The following is a 23,497-nucleotide window of genomic DNA, read 5'->3' on the forward strand; positions in this document are numbered from 1 at the left end:
CTCAACTGAAGCAGGCATCATCCCACTCGGAAATCCGCATGCCAGAAATATGCCACATGGCAGGAACTTCAATCCCTGCAGGTATCTGAAGGGCTTTTGTTTTGTGAAGTCGCCAAAAAAAGAAAAGAAAAAAAAAAAACCTTAAAGTGTTCCAGCAAGGAACTGCGCAGATTAAACACCCCAATTAATCTCACCTTCTCCAACCTCACAACCTCCAGCCTCCACTTCAAAGCACAAAAACTCGAGGGCTGGAGCCACTTGTATCGTGCGCGTGCATGCGTGTGCACGTGCATGTGAGCGTCTCAGTCAAGGGTCACAGAGGGAACACAGGGCTTCTTTGTTTTAGCGGTTCAGGTAAAATTTAGAGGACTTCATTTTGTATCTTGGAAGCGAGCGTAAGGGGGAGAAACAGCCTGACTTCAGGGCATCGGACTTAATTCACAAACTGAACGCATATTCCGTTATCAGTGACAATCAACCCAAATGGCAGGACAATAAAAGGCAAAGCGGGACTATTAGTAAAAGAATTAAAGGAGTGAGTTAAGCAGAAAAAGTAGCAATGAAGCCAAGAAAAAAAGTACAATTACGCAGTGTGGCGTTTTGTTTTGTGACACCTTCTCCAACAGGTTCACACACAAGAGGGGTCAGAGAGGAAAACTACATGAAGACCCCCCCAAAACAGGTTGGGAGGAAAAAAAAAAAAAAGAGGCCAACAGTGAATATTGTTTCATAGAGCGGGAAATCATTACAAATATTTACAAGGTTACAGTAACAAAGAAGAGTGTGTCATTTATTTCTTAGCTTTTGTGACTCGCAGGGACTAACGGGGGGAAGTTGGTATGTAAACAACGGAGCATTAGAGAGCTGAACAGCTTGGGAAAGGGAACACACACACACACACACACACACACACACACACACACACACACACACACACACACACACACACACACACACACACACACACATTTTGGGAGATAGAACTAAAAAGCTAAATGTGAGTCAGAGGACTTACAGCAGTTAAACATTTTAACAGGCACAAACCGGCTCTCTGGGTGTGTGTGTGTGTGTGTGTGTGTGTGTGTGTGTGTGTGTGTGTGTGTGTGTGTGTGTGTGTGTGTGTGTGTGTGTGTGTGTATGTGAGGCACTGTGTGGAAAGCCATGCAGACAATAACAAGGCCAGCGAGCCGAGCACATGGCTCCACATTTAATCCAAGTGTCCTACTGCCACCTATTGACGGAGGGGGGAAGTGCTCTCCCCTCCCCCACAGCAGCCCCGGTACAGTAGCACAGCACCTTCAGGTGAGAGGCAGGGAGAAATTAAAGAGAAGAAAAAAAAAAAAGCAGAGACAGATTGGAGGGAGAGGGAGTGTGATGAGAAGGAAATGTGTCATGAATGGGAGGAAGGAGTGAGAAAAGGGAAGAAAGATGTTTTTTTTGGGTGGGGGGTTAAAGTAAAATTTAAAAAAAAAAGTCTTTCAGCAGCCAAAACAACACCTTGAAAAGATGTTATTCCTTCATATGTTGCTTGTATTCAGCTGTTTATTTCTCAGAGCGCACTTCATGTGTTTATCTAACATCTCAGCGCACTGTAAATACGAGATAATCTTTAGTAAAATAAGTAGAAACTATACATAACCACCTTTTTCTGGGATCAAGTAGACTGATGACTGGGGTGTAGCTTCCTGCACCGTATTTAATCCTCTCTGGGTCGTAAATTCCACGAAACACACAGCGCAGTCACAGAGGTGCGGGGTAAGGAAAGCAGATGTTAGCACTTACACTCATAAGCAGCAGTAAAACTGAGTATACACCCTGATGCGTATTGCACGTTTACTCGAGGTTTACACGGGATAAAATATTTAGCGGCGCCGAGGTGCGAAACAATATCGCAGACGTGAAGCGGGACGGAGCCGCGGAGTGTTTGTGAGAGGGTTTGAAAAAGGTTTGGAGACAGTGAAGGGGCACGGGGAGAGGAGAGGTGTGGACACAAGTTCACAGAGGACAGAGCAGATGGCGTCTGCTGGACTTACACAATCACACACACACACACACACACACAGAAGTGTGCGCACAGCACACTGGTGACATAATAGCAGCATGCCAGGTGTGCGGTTGGTGGCCTGCAGTCTGGCAGCCAGTGTGTGTGTGTGTGTGTGTGTGTGTGTGTGTGTGTGTGTGTGTGTGTGTGTGTGTGTGTGTGTGAGAGTGTGTGTGAGAAAGGGGCCCCCTATTCACTGCCCTCCTCTGCCAGCTTGGCACTAAATCACAGGACAAGACGGGACGCGCACGCACGCACGCACGCACCCACTCACTCACTCACTCACTCACAAGCACACGCGTACACACACACTCACAAGCACACACACACACCACAGCCTCTGTTTAGTCTTTTCTGTCCGGCCCAGGGAGAGAATTAAAGGAGGTCACACCAAGAATACGGAGGCGGGGAAGGACCGCAGCAGTCGAGCTGAACTTTGTGAGCAGCAGACAAAAAGATACTGAACGTAGTACACGTGCACACGCACACACACACACTCTCACACACACACACACAATCAGCATCATGTCTGCATGTTGAGCAGTGAAACAGAGGAAACTGTGTTTGTGTCGCTGTGTGTGGGTCAAAGCCGTAATCTTCCCGGCTCGTCTTTTGCAGCATTTATATCAACTCCTGTTAGCAATCACAGTTAGAAAAGCACAGATGGAAATAATAACTTCGGCAATGGCTTCTCTCCACGTCGCTCCGTCAGCGCTGGATGTTGCTGAGCCAGCACGCCACAACACAAGTCCCACAGACTGGAACATGGAAATCTAATGCGGCTATTATTAATTACACCTGTGTCCCACCAGTCAAATGTGTTTACTGTGATAAAGATCAGCTGAATCAAATTACCACGGCTGATTAGAAACCAACACACAGATGATTTTTCACTGACCGTGTTGCTTTTTAACTGACAAATGTCCAAAAGCTAGTTATTCTACATAATATAATACCTTTTGTTATGTAAACAAGTATAGAATGAGTTGATTTAGCCGAATTTAAATGATTTACAACGTAAGTTACACTTTTAAACAGCAAGAAAGTTGAGTCGCTTGCATTTTTGGTTGCAACAAAACTGAAAATCTGAGTATTTTTGAATCCCACTGCAAACTATTTACCTGAGCCTGGCTTTTGACCCCCATCAGCTCCCTGGTGCTCCCGTGGTTAAAGGTAAATATGACCGCTGCAAATACACCATTTTCCCCAAGGGGACGAATAAAATACCTTTTCTTACAGAAAGTGTTTTTTTTTTTTCTGCTATAATGCTGGTAGAAGTCTGTCACTTCGTTGGAGCAATGCAGAATTTCTCCTGGATGACTGCCTCAGAGCACGGCTTACCAATACCAATCAGTCAACTTTCACTGCCGCATTACTTCAGGCGCTGCCGCCATCTGCTAACTTCTACGTCTCAGTGTTGCCTTACGTCAGCTACTAGTAAAATTGTCATCCTTTGGGGACGAATTAACCAAAATTAGGTCCTCTTTTGCATCTTGCGAGCCAAAACCGGACCCCTGGCGGACCGGTTTTGGCTCGCACGCCGTGTGCTTCATCACACTGCTGCAGAGGGTCACACTTGCACTGTTACGAGTTGAGCTTAATGAATAAAACTGCGCAGCAATACCAAACTAAAAGATACACAAAGGCTCGTTATGGCTTCGGTAGTGGTGACATACGTTTGAACTCTGGTGCGTGTGCACATGTGTGATTGAAGTCTGCTTTGAGTTTGCTGGCAGCACAACAGCCAGAATGTGGAAAAAAAAAAAAAAAAAAAAAAAAAGAAAGAAAGAAAAAAAAAAAGCTGTTGTTGGAGAATAAACTATATTTCTCAGTGTGAGCACATGTGGAGAAACCTCTGTCTGTGTGAAAAATATCAGCGAGTTATCAGCCTGGAAGCGATTCAGAAAATCCATTTTTAGCTTCTCACTAAGAGCTTTCCCAGAGGATAATGAATCCGACTGCCTGCACACACAGGAAATTTGTGTTTGCGCCTGCATGCTCAGCAGTTTTCCACACGCTCTTTCCAATAGGTGGCACTTTGGTGACTCATCTATGATCAATTTTCTCCTATCAATATTTCAGTCGCTCTGCTCGTGTCCCTTTAGCCAGAGTATATTTTTAATCATATTACCTCCCTCTTACATACCAAGATAAATAGCAAGTTTACATCTCTCTCACACACACACTCATCTGTTTCCAGTCCAATCCATTGGAAGATATGTGACGATGTAAATTTGTCTCTTTGCATTTGTTGCAATATTTTCCAAAATCAAGAGCCTTTCCCTGTAAGACAATCCAAACGCACCCTGGAAGCTTGAACCCGGCCGCCCGTCCCGAGTGACCTCTCTCGCCCAATGGGGATCATTCCCGGCAAACTTTGGCAGCTTGGTGTGTCCGTGTGTCACGTAGCCGCGGCGACAGCGGTAAACAGGAGCTGACACCTGTCACAGATGTTGGAGCCGGCCAGCAAGCCAGACCGCGCATCAGTCCGTCTGTCTGTCTGTCCGAAGGCATCCACCCAGAGCCAACGACAGAGGCAGTGTCATTTCTACTAATATCTCAGTTCAACACTGAAGCCTGTGTTCGAACACCTGGTGTATACATTTTTCTAATATATATATATAAAAAAAAAAAAAAAAAAAAAGGGAGAAAGACCTGATGTTCAAGTCAGTTGTCCAATCACACTGTCAGTTCCATTCGACATTACATGTGCATTACATGGCACTTTTAGGGTAATCTGGTGTGTGAAACATTTTTTTTTTTTTTTTTTTTTTTTTTTTTTTTTTACAGAGGGGAGAAAAGCACCAGCTGGCATTTCTGGGAACAAAAAAAAAAAAAAAAAAAAAAAAAAAAAAAGTGGTAGGTTTCAGTTGTGCGTTTTCATTATGCCAACTCGAGCTCGAGTCCAAAATTCAAGCTGTGTGGTGATGGCTGAGGCGCTCGTCACACGCTAATGTAGTGTGTCATGTGGGAATGATAGCAGTGTGCCTGTATCTATGAAGCGTCACGTCCTGTTTCAGACAGGGCCGTTTCAAAAAACGTCCTCCTGACAGTTTAAAATGACAAGGCGTCAGCCTCAGTGGGGGTTTCAAGACCACAACAAAAATAGACTCCCTCCCTCTCTCTCTCGCTAGCTCGCTCGCTCTCCCTCTCTCGCCCCGGCCCTGGCGCATCGTTCTGTCTGATTGGCTCCTCGTCTTTTGTCATGCTTCTCAGGGGCAGTCGCCATGTTTCCAGGAAGAGCCGCAAGCAGGCTTCAAAGCCTGAAGCATTTCGGTTCCTGAATTGTCTTTTAATTTGAGAGGAAATTCTGAATTCCTTAAAAAAAAAAAAAAGCATTTCAACACAAGCCCTAACATGCTTTAACCCCTTGACTTTTGACCTATGGCAGCACTTCAAGACGAGATCTGTATTTTTTTTTTTTTATTTTCATTGCATCTCACAAAGTTTTGCGTGCATCATCAAATAACACAATGGCAGAGTCGCCTCTCGCCCCACCAGGCTTCATCTGAATAAATATTGGTTTACAAAATAAAGTCAAACTGTATGAACCACATCAGTTTTCAAAGCAAATTCTCATTTCTGTTGTGAAAATCTTTCTTGGCTATAATTCTTAAAGGAATTGGCAGAGAGAATTTGGCAAAGTTTCCTCACTTGTTGCACGTAGTTTAGAAGGAGCTTTGTCCCTTTGTACTTCAGCAACTGATACCGCAGTGTTCCCAAAGTCAAGATGCATATTTATAAATCAAAGTGGAGTGTTTGTATTGAGAGGTTAGTACTGTACTGCCAGCATCTTTCCTGGCAGCAGAAAGACCTTTTCAAAGATCGTCTTTCCCAAATCCAATGAGCAACACAATGTTCAGACGTCTACAGAGAATCTGTGCAATTTTAGGTTTCCTTCAGTCTCTCGGTGATTGGTTGTTGATGCGGGTATGTGTGAGATTCTCTGCAGACGGGAGACGAGCAGCTCTCTGCAGCGCTGTGGTTGAAAAGAGAAGCGTCTTGTCGAGTTTGTTTTTACTGGAGGAGAAAAAAAAAAATCTGACTTTATAAGATGATGTGACAATGGGGGCATGGAAAATTTTCCCTGATCTGTACTAGATAGAGCAAGACAAACTTCCCCCTGTGAAAATACTTAACCTCCTGACATTTCCAAAACATATGCCTGAATGTTACATCATCTGGAACATGGATCATCTGGAGATGCTTCACCAGATAAACCTCAGCTAAGCCGAACATGATAGTGATCAGGCGTTTTAGATAAGACAAAATAATTTTCCAATTAAGTGTTTCCATTCTACTGCTCTTTTCTCTAAAGCCGCTTTAAGAAAAGATGTCTGAATGACTTCAGTGTTTATCATTCCGAACACTCGTATCCATTCATCTTTCGGTCACAGGGGTTGGAAATGTGGCGACATGTCGCCAGTTCGCCTCTTAACTGAACATGGAAACTACAGGCAGAAAGCACAGCCTGAGCCTCGCAACGCAACAATCATAAGATCTGATTGCTCTGTGATTTTCATCAATGAATAAAGCAAATATAAGAAACAGGACGATGTTCGGAAGTGATTAAGAAAATGTTCCGTGACACGAAGAAATATACATTTAACTACAGAGGAGCAGAGACAGTGGGGTTGAAGTTTAGAAGAAAAGAAGAGAAAAACAATGTTTATCTTCCATCTTCTAGATTCAACACAGTCATCGCCTGAGAAATTTTATGAAATATTTATCTGCTCCTGATTTGTTTCTTCACACACGTAAATATACACACTTCCCCGCCGAACGCGCCGCCCACCCCCACCCTCATCAGTCTCCCGGCATGTGTCTGTCACACGCGGAACTCCGCGTGCGAACCGCGGCGCTCCCCTACCCCATAACCTTGTCATTTCCGATGACATCCCGAAGCCTCCATTACCTGCATGCATTAACAAACCTCTCTGATGTTAAAAATTATACATTCATACATTTGAATAATTCAGATTATTTTAAAAGCTGTGCACTCACACACACGTGCACTCCCTCTCTCTTTTGAGATGGAATGGGAGCTATTTACCTCAAATCGCATTTGAATAAATCCCATAAATCCTTTCAAAGTTGCCGGAGATAAACCAATCAAATACCCCCCGACGCTGGCTGACTGGCCAATCAAAATTAGTATTCATACTTGCAGCCTATTTTTATTCAAAATACATCAAATAGCAAATCAAATTGCAGTGTATTTGTAAGGCTCAATTTGTTTGAGATAAGAGAAAGAGGCTAATAGAGTGAGAGTGAGGGAGAAAGAGGGGCAGAGCGGCACTGCCGTAATGTCATTCCAACTCTAACAAAAATATTGGATGGAGTAAACAGTGTGCCTTTCATTCATAAATGTAGAGGAGGATTCCAACACATGGCATGTGACAGACAAAATATACATTAGATGGCCAAAGGCTATGGATGCTAAATGACTTTCAGAGATGAAACCCACTTATCACACATGCCAGTGAGTGTGCGAGAGAGTGTGTATGTGTGTGACGCAATTACAGCTGAATTGAAGCTACTGTCTCCATAATAATACATTTCAAACGTATACTAACTTGAAGACAGGAACTCAGCCTTTCGGTTTTGACTACATGAACAGAAAAGGAATATTGGACACACAGCGAAGCCTCGTTTCTCCTTTTTCAAGGCCATCTCCAGGATGACTTACTCCAACTGTCTCCACATCGCAACAGGCTGTCACGTCCCGCTTCCTTTTTTTTCTGTTTTCAAAACATCTACTAACTGTCTCTGACACTCATATTTCCTGCGTTGTAACGGATCGGCCCGTCCTCCCCGCAAAGCACCAACACACACACACACATACAGACTGCTGCTTCTATATGTGTGTGTTCTTGCTGCAATATAATGTTTTTCCATCTCCTAAAGCGGTGCACCACTTTCTGATGATCATGCAATTAAAAAACAATGGATTTCCATTAGATGCTGATTAATTTCACACTGAATCATTACTTTTATTGCTTCTGATTTTATCTTTTATTTTAATAGCAGGTTTTCAGGATTTTATTTCCTAATCTTCACATGTTGAATGTTGATATCTACTTTCATGTGATTTTACCTTTCATTTCTATTAATGTTTTAATTTGCTTCCCCCACATGTCACACTTAGGGAGTTTTTTCTTCGATGTAAAGTGTTACACAAAAAAAACAGTATTATTATTACTATTATAACTATTCCAATTCAAACATTCACTGTGTCTTTATTATTGACCCCTAAATCTGACCTCAACCCTAAACTTGGCCCTAAAACCACATCCTGACTCAGAAATGTTTATAAAATGTTGTGGGGTCCAGCCGTGTGGGTCTCTATTATCTGGAGCGCACATATGCAAAACACTTCCACATTTTTTACCTCAAAAGGAGAGAGTTTAACAAAACCACACGTACACATTAATTCAGAATGTAATTTCATTGGGGGATTGGAGAGATTTACTCTCCTCTGGTCTACAGATCCTCACTTCTGCTGAATTACTGTCACAAGGGGCGGTAAAATAGGCAATGAATGGCAGTTTTGGGGAGCTGTTTGAAGGAATTCATTTTGAAAGTTAGACTATACATCTTTACGAATACTGCAATGCTTAAACCTTTAGCCCTATTGGTGTTGAATTATCATTTTATGTCATTTCTTTGAATAAATTCAATACACAGGTAAAAAAAAGCATATATTTTCTGTGTTAGAAAGCTATTATTGTGCATGTTGATGGTGTAAATGTTTGGTTGACTGACTGATGAATTTAATAATTCATCGGCTTATTACATTAGTTTTGACGATTGTCCAAAATTGGAAGTTCACCTTGAAAGAGCAGTATTTCTCATAATTTTACAAATGAAAGCGCACACACACACACACACACACACACACACACACACACACACACACACACACACACGAACACACACAGACACACACATACTCATTGTCCTGCATCCCTAACTTTGCTCAAACAAGTGTAAAGGGCAGGTGTATTTTCACCCCGCACATCACACATGTGTAGAAACATCCATACACATAGCAAGGCTCAAACAGCTGGTGAGTTTGCCCTTGACTGCCCACCCTGTGGCAGTGGCATGGATGCAGCTGTTTAAGAGGGTTGTAGATGGGATTCAGAAAGCCGTGTCCTTGTCAAGGGTACATTCCTGGTTTTTTTTTTTTTTTTTTTAATCACCCAAATATACACTCAAACTTGCCTCAGATCAATGACACTGATTTAAAAAGAGAGAGAGAGAAAAAGATGAATCCAGTTCCGCTGTTTGGGTCGAGATCATTACTTTGTTTCTCGACGAGGAGGCCTGGAGAAGGGACTTGAGCTGCAGCATAATCTCACAGCACAGTTCTGGCCGATTGTGGTTTGAACAAGCAGGAAACCAGGCGGCCTCGTACTCACTGTTCTCCTCCAGTCGCCAGCAGCATCAGAACATGACCAAAACATCCCCATTTAGATCTGTAACTTCATTAAGATAATAAAAAAACTGCAATCGTTTCTAATGATAGCTTTCATATTCCTGCTAGTTCTGAGACTATCAGTGGTGTGATTGTGTTCCGGAATGAGTCAGTGGACAACTCCTGAGTGCCACTCAGTGGCACAAAGCAGCGCTTTCACAAGTTCTGCTGTCAGCTGACTGTCAAGTGCTCCACTCAAATATTGTTATAAACCATGCGTGTCTAAAGTGGGAGAAGTCTTATTGGTCATTCTGTAGCTTAATAGAGCCGTAAATAAGAGGATCTTCGGATGTGGGAGGGGAGACAATAACCCTGTCAGCATGTATCTGGAGTTTAGTATGACACTGTTTTTTTTGACACAAGTAATCGAAACAGTGTTTGCTTTACACACTAAGGTGAAATGGGATTAAAAGCAATAATCATTTGGCTCCATTACACTTTCTGCCTGAGAGAAAACTGATTAAATCTTGATTAAAACCAGTCTTTTGGCTGTGACAACAAGTTCCTGTTGTTTAATAACAGCTATGGCAGAGGCTGTAACATGAGCACACATTACCCAGAGACAAGCAACAGCTCTAAACGGCAGGAGTAAAACACAACACTACGATGTTTTTTAAACAACTTAAACTGCATCGGAGACATGCAGCATGCCGTTTCTTTTATTTCAAACATATGCAACACTAAGTTGTGATAAAATTAAGATGTAAATTCGGACAGCTCCTCATAAGATACTTGCTATCAATGTGTTGACTTGCCCTTGACTGACCTGCCTGGGGCTCTAATACAGGCAGAGCCTGCTGTGCAGTTGGGGGATTCTGGGAGTGTGCTCTTAAGGAACAGATGCCAGGGCACAACAGCTGTTCCTTTGGCATCGAAGCCGAGCCAACTGGCTGGACCCTCTACCCAAGAACAAAAACATCAACATGTGTTACTAAAACCTTCCCCTCCTAATAGGGCGCACACAGACACACCCAGGACCCACACTGCGCATTAAACTCCGCACACACCGGGAAGTGAATTACAAGGACACACAATAATGACGGCGAAACTCAGTAAATTTACTTTTGGGACGACCAAATCACAAACTACTGGGAGGAAACAGCAACTTTCGAGTAACACGTCACTTGAAGCACTCACCCTGGAAGGACTGCCTGGCTCGCTCCGCCAGCTCCTCGATGGGATAGCTGGCCAGGTCTCCTCGGGCGTGCTTAGTCTTGCAGTAGGTGCATGCATTCAGACACCTGGACACAGAAAAAGACAAGATAGAGATGATGCAGGGCTTCATAGGCTTCAATGTAAAAAATGTGGTGATTTTGAGTGTCTTTTATTGATAGATGCATTTGTCAGCAGCAAACTTTGAAGCAAACCACTGAGGGGAAAATTGAGAAATAGAAGAGAACAGGCTGAGCATAAACAACAATGAAGAGACCTTAAAAAGAGAGCCAGGGGTGTTAAGTCTGTCAAAAGAGGAAATGAATCAGCCTCAGGACCCTTTCTCTCTTAGTTTGGACAATTCTGCTGATTTCAAAATGATCATGGACGCCTGCCTCCCGGGTCAGTCCACTGTTTCGCTTGACAAAGAGCAAAGGCATGATTTTAATTGACGATGAAAAGAACGGGAATAAACAACACGGCAGGGAAAGAGACCGCCTCACACTAGATACAAACACAAGGCAGAAAGAAAAGCTTCAGAAGGGAACTTTTCTTTAACCACGGCTCCTTAATCACTCCTGGGAAATTCTCTAAACAAACATTTCCGGCATTTAGATTTCTTTTTTGATCTGTAATTTGACAAACCGGGTTAAAGGAAGACGCCGCTGTTACCTCAGTGATTTCTTTTTTTCACACTCCTTCACAGTTTTCTGCGGAGCCAGTTGTGAGTTGAAAACAGAGGCATCTCAGATACACAACGCTGTATGTCAAGTGTTGTTTCCACTAAGGACCCAAACTAACCCAACTATGACTAATGATGGACAACAGTCCGGCTCCTCATAAAGAAAACAACATGACCGTCTGCTCACACGGCGCTATTAAAGGCAGCTACTGACTCAGACGAAACATCAAAAGCTCCAGTTCCTCTTTAATACGAGTGTCACAAAGTTAAAACTGGTTTGCTGTGGGATTTACACACTGCGATGCAGTGACAAAAACATCTCACGAAGCATTAATAACCATCAGGCGCTGTGATGCAAGGCAGCGAGAATGAGACTATGAAATCAGACTGCTGGAGATAACGAGCATAAACCCCGAATCTGGCCGTGACAGAGGCATTGAGAAATAACAGGGATTCCCCAGGAACACAAACAGCCCGGCGTTCCAGCGCTCGAGCTGCAGAAAGGAGGCAACTGTTGTCAATTTTACGTCGTGTAACCGGGGTCATGCAGATTTCACATTATTCAAGAGGAGCACTTTGTGAAAGAAAGGCCATTTTTCCCAATTACCAGCCATAGCATGATGTCTGTCACGTTGACAGATTCTCGGAGGCAGGACTGAGATATCAGTGGATCCTGATTGTTTCTGTGTGTGCAGTGAAGTCTGGAAGCAGCTCTGCGATGAACAGAGCAAGACAAAGGTATATGAGAGAAAAGTGGAACGCTGATTATACCTAACACAATGAAATGCTTTGCTTTTATGAGGATGATCGTCGTCTGCCTCATTAGGTACACCTGCTATCGTCTATTGTTTCTCAATATGATGGCCCAAACTTAAAATCCGCCTTTATAAAGGTACTGAAATCCATTTAGTCGCTTGTGGCTTTTTAATATTTACAATGTAAGATTGATGAACCACAGAAGACGACATGTCAGTGATTACAGTATTGAAAAACTAATAGTTTACATTCAGCAGTGCACCTCTTTTATTAAATTGTGTAACATACAACTCATTCCTACTTTCACAAAAATAACTCAATCCATCTGAACCTGTAACCAAAACGACAGTTGGATTTTGATCTTCACAAATCACCAAATCTGGAGCGGAGAAGAGAATACAGCGATCAGCCCGTCTGCCCATCCATCTCCTCGTCTCAGGGTATTGCTTATCCGAGCCGAGGGCACTAAAGATGGCAGCTAGGTCACGGGGCCTAGCAGTGGCGAAAACACAGACAGATGGGACCCTTGCGTGCACGCGCGCACACACACACACTCGCACACAAACGCACACATGCACCATCACCAGGGGGTCCATCCATCTTAATGTGATCAGGCCCAGCTGAGTGGATCACACCAACATTAATCTCATGAGACAGTCAGTGGTCGGCTTGGGTGTCTGTGTGTGTCTCGGTGTGTGTCCGCGTGCACATTTGCATCAATTATGTGTGTGTGTCTATGTGTGTGTGTGTGTGTGTGTGTGTGTGTGTGTGTGTGTGTGTGTGTGTGTGTGTGTGTGTTCACGGGCCCGGGTGAGTGTGTCCCTACTGAACATTTGTCCGGTATCACAACAACACATTAGCAGTTTCGACTTCTCCATTAGCCTAAACAGACTGCGACAACTCGTCAGCACCCTCAAAATAGCAGTGACAGAAGGAGAGAGTAGTGTCACCCGCACATACGTTCAGCTTGTGTTCAACTTGTGTTGTATGAGATAACACTTTTCTGTATCTCATTCTGAATCAAGGATTGTGCATTACTTTTGCTACTGATGAAATTCAGCCAAATGGAAACATCAACTCCAGTAAAGAAAGAAGTGCTCCAGGAATTAAGGAATCTCCTTACCGGCCCGAATCCTTTCCCTACTTTATATCTGTCCCCTCTCTGCGCTGTTTCCTCGCAGTTAATTAAACCACAGAGGTAGCTGTTGTACCTGACAACAGTGCAGTTTATCAATGTGTTACAATGGGAAAGGCTACCTCCCCAGTGTGTGTGAGCCAGTCTAAGACAGAGAGACTATTGTGCGGTTGCAGCCTTGAAAAGGTAACAAAGGGAGGAAAGCCCAGAGGTTCCTCTATACATCTGTAAAGCTCCTTCGACACACACAAACACAGCACAGTTCCCTTCAGAGGGGCTCCCCTGTTCAGCATCTTAAAGACGCCGAGTGGGAGAGTTGAGCAGGAAAAACCTTTTCTCGATGATAAGCATTTAGCGTCAACGCATTAATTAGGAAAACCGCTCTGCACACAAACAAATTGGGCAGTTGGTGCATTTATGTGTGTGCATGCGCATGCATGTGTGTGTGCGTGCTGTGGATTGTATTATACCAGTTTCAAAATGCAATTATGAAAACAAAGCTTTGACTGTTAGGGCAAATCTGAGTGCTTTTTACATCTATAAGGCAAGATTACTCGTCGCACTGATTGTTAAAACTACAGAGGAAGTGCAGTGGGTATAAACACAATCCGAACAGCGGCATTATGGGACTGAATAATGCCTAAAGCCTTTAAGTTTGCTGTTTGTGTCATCTCAAAGTCAAAGTGGAGTTGGAGAGCTGTGATATGAAGTCATCGAACAAATAATACTGACACGATGGGGTGAAGCTCTAATCGGAGGAGGGAAATTGAGACTATGTAGTTCCTCACTAACATACAAATCAGCAACTTTCTCACTTTCTCACCAACACTTCACAATAAACTTATCTTTTTTTTTTTTTTTGTCGCATGTGTGTGCATGTGCGTGTGTACTTAGGTAACTCCTTTTATCTAACAGTGAGTGGAAGACAGCCTGTTCCAGTGCAGCTGGGGGCCTTTTCTCTGTCTTCAATCCAGCCTTTGTGTCTGACCTCTTGAATTCTGTTATTCGGTCTCATGTTCTCAGTGCTGCACACTAAAAGAGCCCAGTGTGCTTTTTGTGTGTTAGAAAATGTGTCACATGCCGACCTCAGAGCTCCGCAGCGAGTGCAGCAGCTCGGCTTGTTGTTTTGACTGGAGAAAGGCAGCACGTGTTGTGTATGGGAGCGTGTGTATTTGTGTGTGAAACCACAAGCCCATGTCTGCGGAGGAACTCGGAGTGTTTTCCCAACTTCTGTTTTGTCTGTAGGCAGGCCTTGAGATGGTGTTTGCACTACATCAATCAGCCCATTGTGACTCGACAAGAATGGCACGATGCTTGTTTATTATTGAACCCCCCCGGCCCCCCCCCCCCCGTGCTTGCAGATAAAGTCAGCCAACGTGTTAGATGAAGATATGATCTGAGGTTGGACGTGGAGGCAGGCTGATTGAACGTTTGGCAGCTAATCAGCTCACCTGCTGCCTGCCCTCCTGACTGACCACTTCACAGAGTGACTGACAGACAGATGAAATCACTTTCCCCCCCGTCAACCCACCCGGGTGTCAAGCTGACTCAACCTGATGCACTCGCGGTGGATCACAGCGTCTCTGACAAACTACCCGACTCACAGCGAGGCTGAGTGACCTCCTCGTGGCGCTCGCCGGGTGACTGAAGTGCCCCGACTGGTGATTGATTGAACGCCTGTCTCGTTACTGCAATGATCGGCCACACAGATTATTAAAGGTTGCGTAACGAGACAAACTAACGCAACAAACGCACTGGGAAGTATGTGAATTCAGAAAATAGATTCTGAAACTTTTGCTAGGATTTAGAATATATGGTGTGTTCTTCACAAGGTTTACTGAACATATTGGACCTCCGTAAGATCAGCCTGAGCCAAGTCACCAGACAGACAACGCCACTGCCAAGATGTTTTTCGTTTAATAGTAGAGTGGTAGTAAAAATAGTGGTAGTAAAAAAGTAAAAATGCATCGTATTTTTACATTTCTGTTTCACTAAAGTTTACACAGTAACGTTTTGGAAAACGATGTCCATTTACATGGCGATGGCAGAATCATTGAAAACTATGTAGCAAAGTGTTCATATACACAGCAGCAGCATAAGGTAGTAATAAAGTACCTTGGGAGTGGTTTTGAAAACGTTTTTTTCAGTGGCGCTGAGCACCGCTGTCGCGCAAACCGATACCCTAAACGCAAGAAAATTTTTCTGTTTCACTTGAACATATTGCTGCGTAAACAAGGCCTCAGTCTAAAAGACACTGCATCAAATGGCCCAGTTTACATGGGTGTTTTTTTCAATCCGATTGAAGACAATCATATTAAACGCAGATGTATGCATGGACGGCATACGACGCGATCCACGTTCAATCCTCGTGCACAAGGGCTTCGGCTGAAGCTGATTATACAGCGTCCTCCCAAATGACATAACTGTGACATGCACACAAGGTCTCTCGTGGAATTTTTAAGTTATCAGATTATCAGTCTGCATGGACCACCTCATACAGTCAGATCGGAAATATAATCCGCTCTGGAGTGAAGCAGATCCACTCAGGTGTTTATGTGACACATTTACAATCTGCTTCACTTTCTAATCCCATTATAGAGAGGATTTCTTTGGCCCATGTAAACATGCCTAATGAAACTGATGAAAATGATTTGTACCTCATGAAATGTGCATTCATATCAATGTTTCCTTGAAACACCACATTGGAAATTTCCTTCACCATTAAGCTCTGCTGCTGTTGGAGCGTAGTATGTATCCAACACGGTTTCTTTAGGATTTCCGATCATGGCGCAGTGGTCTGTTTGAAGGTGAGGTGTGGCAGGTTGTGTCTTGTTGACAGAGAAGTTATGAAACGAGCAACAACTATCAAATAATGGCTCAACGTGCGAGCAGGTGCTTTCCTAGTGATATCATAAAAGTCTTTGACTTGAGTGCAAATGTTTTGCCTAAAATTCAGTAGGAAACTTAAAAAAAAAAAAAAAAAAAGCATGTCATTGACCAATAATGTAATAAGGCTGAATATGTACAGATGCCCCCAGTGAACTCCGTGACAAGCATCCAACCACCGCTTTGATGTTTTATCACATTCAACATGAAGGAAAATGCTCCACTCTAAAAGTCTGTAAGACAATTGTGTCTTTGTGTCAATGTGTGCGTGTCTGTGTGTCAATGTGTGTGTGTGTCTGTGTCTGTGTGTGTGTGTGCCTGAGACACACTGGGACTAATTCAGTTACTCTGGGGTTCTGTGGCGTAATACCTTGTAATGACACACAATCTCATTTTGTCCAAGGAGACACATCAATCTTTTGGATATACTGTGGGGAGCTGAGTCTCTCCTGGTGAGTGTGGAGAACACTGGATGGAGAGGGAGTGTGTGTGTGTCTCTGCGTGTGTGTGTATGTGCACGAGCCTCTGGCATATATTTGTGAGTTTGTGTGTTAAGCAGTGGGAAAGAGGGAAATGGAATAAAATGTTCAGACCAGTGGAGCTGAAAACTACCCATACATTGGTTTGATAAACAGCAAGAAAGGCCACCGTGGTACATAGCTAGAAGAGGTGTGGGCAAATGTGTGTGTGTGTGTGTGTGTGTGTGTGTGTGTGAGACTGAGTGGGAGTATGTCTGCATATGATCGAGTGTGCTTGTGTGCGTGTGTTGCGTGTTGCGTGTGTGTGTTGCGTGTTGCATGTGTGTGTGTGCGTAATGAAATAGAAAAAGAAAATGGGAATTCCTTTGTGGGCCTCTGTGTGTGTGTACGTGTGCGTGTGTATGCGTGTGTATTTTCTAAAGTGTAAAATCGAAGGAGATTGTGTGTGTATATTGGGCAGCCATGCATTCCCACAATTCTATACACATAGGTACGTGATCAGAAAGCCTTATGTAAACATCACTGGCTGTAATTCTACTTTCTAAAGCGCATCGGAACATTTTCTCCCTCTTTTGTTGCCGGCTGACATGACGCATTTTCACTTATGCTCCTAGCAGAGGGAAAAATAACAATGAAAAGAAAAAGACTAGATCATTGACCAACGATAAACAAAATGAAAATGCAGTCAAGTAGAGCAGGCCAACGTGGCTTATATATTGCTTGTAAGATGAGGGAGAGATATGGACAAATTATTTGAAGTAAAAAAAAAAAAAAAAAACACACGATATCCCAGAGTTGGATATTACAGCCTGACAGGAAGTGTAAAGCAGGGGCAGATATGCCAGCTCTGATTGTTGGTTAGAGTGTGTATGAAGCAGAAGGAAAGAGGAGGGGGGCACATTTGTATATGTCTGTGGCATTTCACCTTATTTATATCTGCGCTGTTGCCAGAGAAATTGAAATTACAAATGAGCGCACGGGTCTGATTCAATTTGCTTTTAACTTGGTTAATGACTTGCCATCGTTCTCTCTGCATTACCACACTCCCCTTCCTCTTTGAAGCCCAGGCTTTTATCTTTAGAAAGGGCTCCGCTATTCTTACAGTGACACTACTATCCTTCAGTGATAATCTTTATATAAAGTGTGTTTCCAGGGAGCTGTGCTGTGTCATGTCAAGGCCTGCGGTTAAAAAAAAAAACAAAACATGCTGACTATGAGGAAAAACAGTAAGTTGTGAAGTTGTGTTTATCTTGGAAAAGAGAAAGTGAAAAGTGGTTATCAGATTTTGATATCAGCTAAAAGGCCTCTGTCTAGATACAAGCAAGCAGAATGCAATTAAATGTCTTTACAATACTGTTTAGTTTATAAGTAATAATTAGTGCAAATAAGGCAATTTTCAACAGCAGTGTTCCGTTAATACAGTAGCTGTTAAAAAAATTCTCAAACTCGATTTTAAATCTGAAAAATATCCATTAACATGTATTCATGTTAGCAATAACAAATGCAGTTTGCAGCCATTTTTTCTATTGCAGTTGTTCATCTGTGGTTTTTACAACACCATTTAATGGGAGCCAAGAGAGTTACTCAATCAAAGCGAATTATGAAACTGTGCCATCAACAGCCTTTCACAAAAGTAACTTAATAAAGTTCTTTTGAAGGTTCTTCTTCACTGTATCATGTCTCAATAATGTGCCAACAGCTGTATTACTATAACCATCACACTGATCAAATTCGGCGGTGAGTTGGAAGTTAGAATAGTGCTGCAAACGGAGTTAATCTGATATTATTCAAATCAAATGTGCTCCTTTAATTTTCATCAGTTTTGCCTTTTACGGGATATTTAAAGATTGACTATGTTTGCTGCTGGAAAAGAACTAAACTTTAAGAGCATAAGAAAAGTTAAGCAGTTTCATGTTAACATTATGGACAAATTTCCCCCTGACTGAAGCTCCACTTTCCTCCGTTGGGGAAAGTTTTCTCTCTTTACTGCTCCAAAGCCAATCACTCAGTTTGCTGCCGTGCAGCGGACACTGTTTGTCAGATGTGGACTGTCAATCATTACTGCAGCATCGTCTGCCACAATGACTACAGGGTGTTCAGAGCCAATGACGTTTTGAAGCAATAAAGAAAAAAAATATTGTCGGGGTATAATAAAACGAAATGTCAGCATTAATCAATAAACCCATTATGCAATAATAATGCCCTTACTTTTGAACTATCCAACCTCTCATTTTTACTGAACGCTGTAAACATGAACCAAAATACAAAGACTGCTTCCATAAAGAGGAAAAAATGTAGCTTTAGCTACGACGACTGGGTGATTCATCATTACATATGAAGTGAATTCACAATGAGAGACGCCGCAATATTAAAAATTCATTATTGCGCCGTTTCACCTTTGAGTGACGAAGCATATCAACAAAGGGAGTGTGCACCTCTCCATATTGATAAAAAAGCATCTGTCACTACCAAAGCCACACGGTCATCAACAAGCTGATGACCGTGAGGCAGACACTTAATACAAGGCTGCTGTGCAAAAGACATGGGTTTGCAGAAACACCATTTCTCACCAGCATTTGAAAAAACCCCCCATCAGTGGACTCAGACAACGGCCGTATTGAGGTCCGCCTCGCGGAGTTTATGAGTGTGGCGCAGCCACTCCGCCTCATGAAGAGGGTCTTTAATCGCTCAGTATAACCATGTTGAAGGGAGGCAACAAAAAATAAATAAATAAATAAATAAAAAACCCTGGCTGTAACCACACTCCCCATGTCACCAGATCCAGTAGTCATGGAAACATTACACTCACGCTGTTATTCCTCTGTGTTATTCTAATGTGGAATGTTTAACGCCGCTTATTTATTTGTAAAAGTAAACATATTTCAAAGTGAAGAGTGTGGTTTTTTTTCCTTTTTTTTTTTTTACATGAAGGTGGATTTCTCTTATAAGTTTGTATTATTACTCACTGATATTTGCACTTAAACCGGGTTTGTTCAAAATCATCCACATTGTTTCAGGCCTCATTTGAACATCTTGTGAAGACATTTAAATTACAATATATGTCTGGCAATTCACAGCTGGACGGTTTTCATAAATCTTGTAGCCCTTTTTGTAAAAATAAAAAATACATTTGATTCAGATCGGTTCTTCAAGCATGTAAAGAACCATCTGCTCGGGATCTCGTTCAGTGTGTCAGAGGGGCGACGTTACAGTGAACTTCACTTCACCATGAGATCGAGGACAAAGTCAAAGAATGTGCCTCCGACACGTTGGGCGGGCTGAGGCTGGGATCCCGCTAATGTCACGCCATTACAGAAAACCTACGAGCGGCTCTCTGAAGCTTCCGCCGAGCATTCCCCCTCAGAAGAAGCAGGGAAATTATAGAAGGATAAAGACACAGCCTGACACGGCGGGGGGAGGAGGCGGGGGTGGGCTCACGGTTCATACCCCAATGGATAAAATGACAGGCGTACTTCGGGCTGCGCTCCTGACGCGCACGGCGTTCTTTGAGCATGAAGAGCGCGAGTTTTTCCCCGCTCTTCACTGCAGACACACTGACATTCATCCTGACCTTGCTGAGACGCGTCAGCTTCACTGGAACAGTGGCAGAATACTGATGGTGGTTGTGTTTGGTGGTTGTGGGGTTCGAGCCCCTCGCTGTCCGGCCGTGGGGCCTGCCTGCTCCGAGGGCACAGAGTCACTAGTTGCCCCCACAGCGGAACCCCCCACCCCCACCCCAACCCCCTGCCAGCAGGACGCTTTAACGCTACACTCCGGTCACAATGGTTATCACGAATTTGTGTAAAAGACCGGTAGAGTGGTTGATAAGGCCTATTATTCCACAAGTGGGATGTAAATCTCAGGAAACCAGGAGGTAAAACACAGGGGGCCTCTGAGCGAACACAAATACGTTGAGAACGCGCGCTAACATAACAAGCACGGGTTCATTTTTCCCTCCATCGGCTCAGACAACTGGCCTCTGTGAGTGTGTGGGTTTTAAAGAAGTGGCTATTGATACCGCAGGAATTCAGGATGAGGCGAGGATGAAGGTCTCAAGGAAAAAGTGACATGTTTAGCTGGAGTAAACAAGCAAAACACCGATGTTGATAAATGTATTAAATATAAATTCTATTCCCTCACAATGCAATATTCAACACGGCTTAAAGCTAGTTTTGTGTTAAGTAGGAATTTATGTTAGTGTTGGTGTCAAAAGGTGTAAAAACAATAACAGGGAACCTGAATAGAGAAGGTGCTAAACAAAGGAAACTGGATGAAATGCTGCAGCAGCCTTCAAGGTCACGCTTTCTACTCCCCGGTTAGATGAGGCCTGTTCTTGAAAGAGGGAGAAATTCCTAGTCTCCTGCAACAAAAAACAGGACTATTGAAATTCATCGTTTATTAAATCCTTCAATGTTTGCCTCTATTGAAGAGGTGTCAACACGTCTGTTTGCCAACCTAATATAAGCTCAACACTGCAAGCATGTGAAGGACGACGGCGTGCAGGAGGTGAGCGATGGTGAGGGGGGGGGGGGAGGAAAAAAAAAACATAAACCCAAAAGTAGCACAATAATTCAGCAGAACCATTAGGCAGAGGAAAATTAAATCCCACTGAACTGAACTGAGCAGAACACAATGCTTGAAAGCAGATGCTAGATGTAATTTTTATGCTGGTATTTGACAGAGGTGCAGCCATCCATTTCAGCATTAATTCAATTTCAAACTGTTTGTTGCGAAGTCTGAGCTGCCAGCGCAGCAATCAAACATCAAGGCCGCCAGCAATCCCCTCGCCCGTGTTTAGAAGAGCTCTCAAACCACAACAAGTCTGCCTGCGCGCCTGATTCTTCCGTGATGTTTTGGTTACCTGCGCTGCCTGGAGGACAAAAAAAATGATGGAGTTGGGTTATTGGTTTTGGGGTTAGAGCAGGGGATCATTAACACCTGACTTTAGCAATTTGCAGCAACACTGACAGAGATTATAGCAGCCAAAAACGCAACTAAATAGAGAACAGGGAAGAGACAGCTAATGAAATGTAATGAGCTGTAACAGTGGAACAAAGGGCCTTTTTTTAATGCCCTGAGTGTAATGGCGGAGGCTCACACAAACAGAAACAGCAACAAACACACATACACACACAAGTTTAATGACCCATTCTGACTGAGTGGCTGTAAATTCCTTGTTTATGACACTGAGGCATCCCGACTGAACTTGCTCACAAAAGGGCTTTTACTGTCACCAGCAACACGCGTGCATATAGATATCCACAGATCAAGAATGGACCGTTAGTGCAGCCTCGGGGCAGAAGACACACATGCACGCACCAGCTTTCCTAATGGCATCAAGCGGGCTAAAACAGGGACTCCAAACAGAGCATTAGAAAGACATCGTGAAGGCTCACCCCCTCCACACACACACACACACACACACACACACACACACACACACACACACACACACACACACACACACACCAGGGTCTGAGGGGGAATGAAAAATGAACTCTGCCCTCGGGCTCGTCTGTGTGCATAAAGAGGCTATGGAAGGAATCGCATAAGAAACAATCCAAAACTAAATGTTGCGGACTGGAGTGTAAGCCAATTAAAGAGCACAAGCCTGACATGAGCTGCTGGAGTCAACATCACAAGGAGCACAGTGTTCAAAGCAACCGCATCTTATCCGATCATGTGTGGAAAACACCAACAGTTATACCAGTATGTGTGTGTGTGTGTGTGTGTGTGTGTGTGTGTGTGTGTGTGTGTGTGTGTGTGTGTGTGTGTGTGTGTGTGTGTGTGTGTGTGTGTGTGTTTGCGTGTGTGTATGTTTTTCCCTCTTTTGTTCATCTGATTACCACATCTGCTCCCTCCACTGCTTTCACGTCACGTACACACACATCCTGTGATAAAACAACTCTGAAATTTGAACTTTGTGGGTTCTACCTTCATCAAGAGTTGTGTGGCATCATGTTGTTTGGATGTTCATTACACATCCAACAACAGTGTGGGGAACAAAAAATAAAAAAATGTCACAGACTACATTACTGAAAAATATATTTGCGATTGACTTGACTATAACTTCATTTTATAGACCAAGCTTGTTGTTGTTCCTAATTAAATTTAAATTGACTGAATTTAATTAAATGTAACACGTTGGATTGTGACCTTTTCCAAAACACCTGCACGGACAGCACATGTCTGGAGCCAAATTACATTATAAACCAGTATCTTAAAATGCATTACATATGGGGCGTATTGATTTTTTTTTTAACCATTTGCAATGAAAGCAATGATGCAAAATGTGTCCTTCAAACTCATAATGTGTGCGTCGTGCGTAGTGTGTCTGCAAAGAATGAATCAAACACGATAAAAATTTAGAAAAACACTGATCCCGCCATAACATTACAGTAACATGTTGCTTTTGGACTCAACCTTCAAGGTAACATTCAGGGTTTTAGTTCATACACGCATCAAGTACAGATAACTCACAATAACTACGCTAATGGCACAAGAGAGCCCTGAAAACGTTCCTTTAATATAAAGCCAGAGGCTATTTAAAGCCTTGCTGGACCATATTGAATATATTTTTTGATGGAAGTAAAATTAGCTTGGTGGAGGGGAAAAAAAAAAAAGCAATCTAATTTGGATTTAATAGGTGCAAATGAAATTAATATGCAACTTAATGAAACTAATATTGTGAATCAATTTGAACGCAAAATTAAATTTTCATAGGTGGTCCCAGGTGGCACACTAGGCGAGGCTGTTTTGAGGGGTTGCACTAATAAAGTGAGGGGGATGTTACAGTGGGTTCATCTGTCGAAAAATTAATGTGCGCAAGGTAATTTGCTGGAGAAAGGGAGTTTATTTAAGAATTTAAATGTCGAGATGATCGCTG

General features: G+C 43.1%; 1 protein-coding gene across 1 annotated transcript in view; it reads right to left on the reverse strand.

The window, feature by feature from the left end:
- The window catches only part of cdkal1 (CDK5 regulatory subunit associated protein 1-like 1), a 232,327-nt gene that overhangs the window by 115,075 nt on the left and 93,755 nt on the right, over positions 1-23,497 (reverse strand). The window contains exon 8 of the mRNA XM_030102247.1: positions 10,659-10,762. Coding sequence (XP_029958107.1) covers positions 10,659-10,762 — 104 coding nt within the window. The remainder of the gene's footprint in view (positions 1-10,658; positions 10,763-23,497) is intronic.

This window comes from Salarias fasciatus, chromosome 11, assembly GCF_902148845.1.
Source record: "Salarias fasciatus chromosome 11, fSalaFa1.1, whole genome shotgun sequence".
In the NCBI taxonomy this organism is placed as follows: domain Eukaryota; kingdom Metazoa; phylum Chordata; class Actinopteri; order Blenniiformes; family Blenniidae; genus Salarias; species Salarias fasciatus.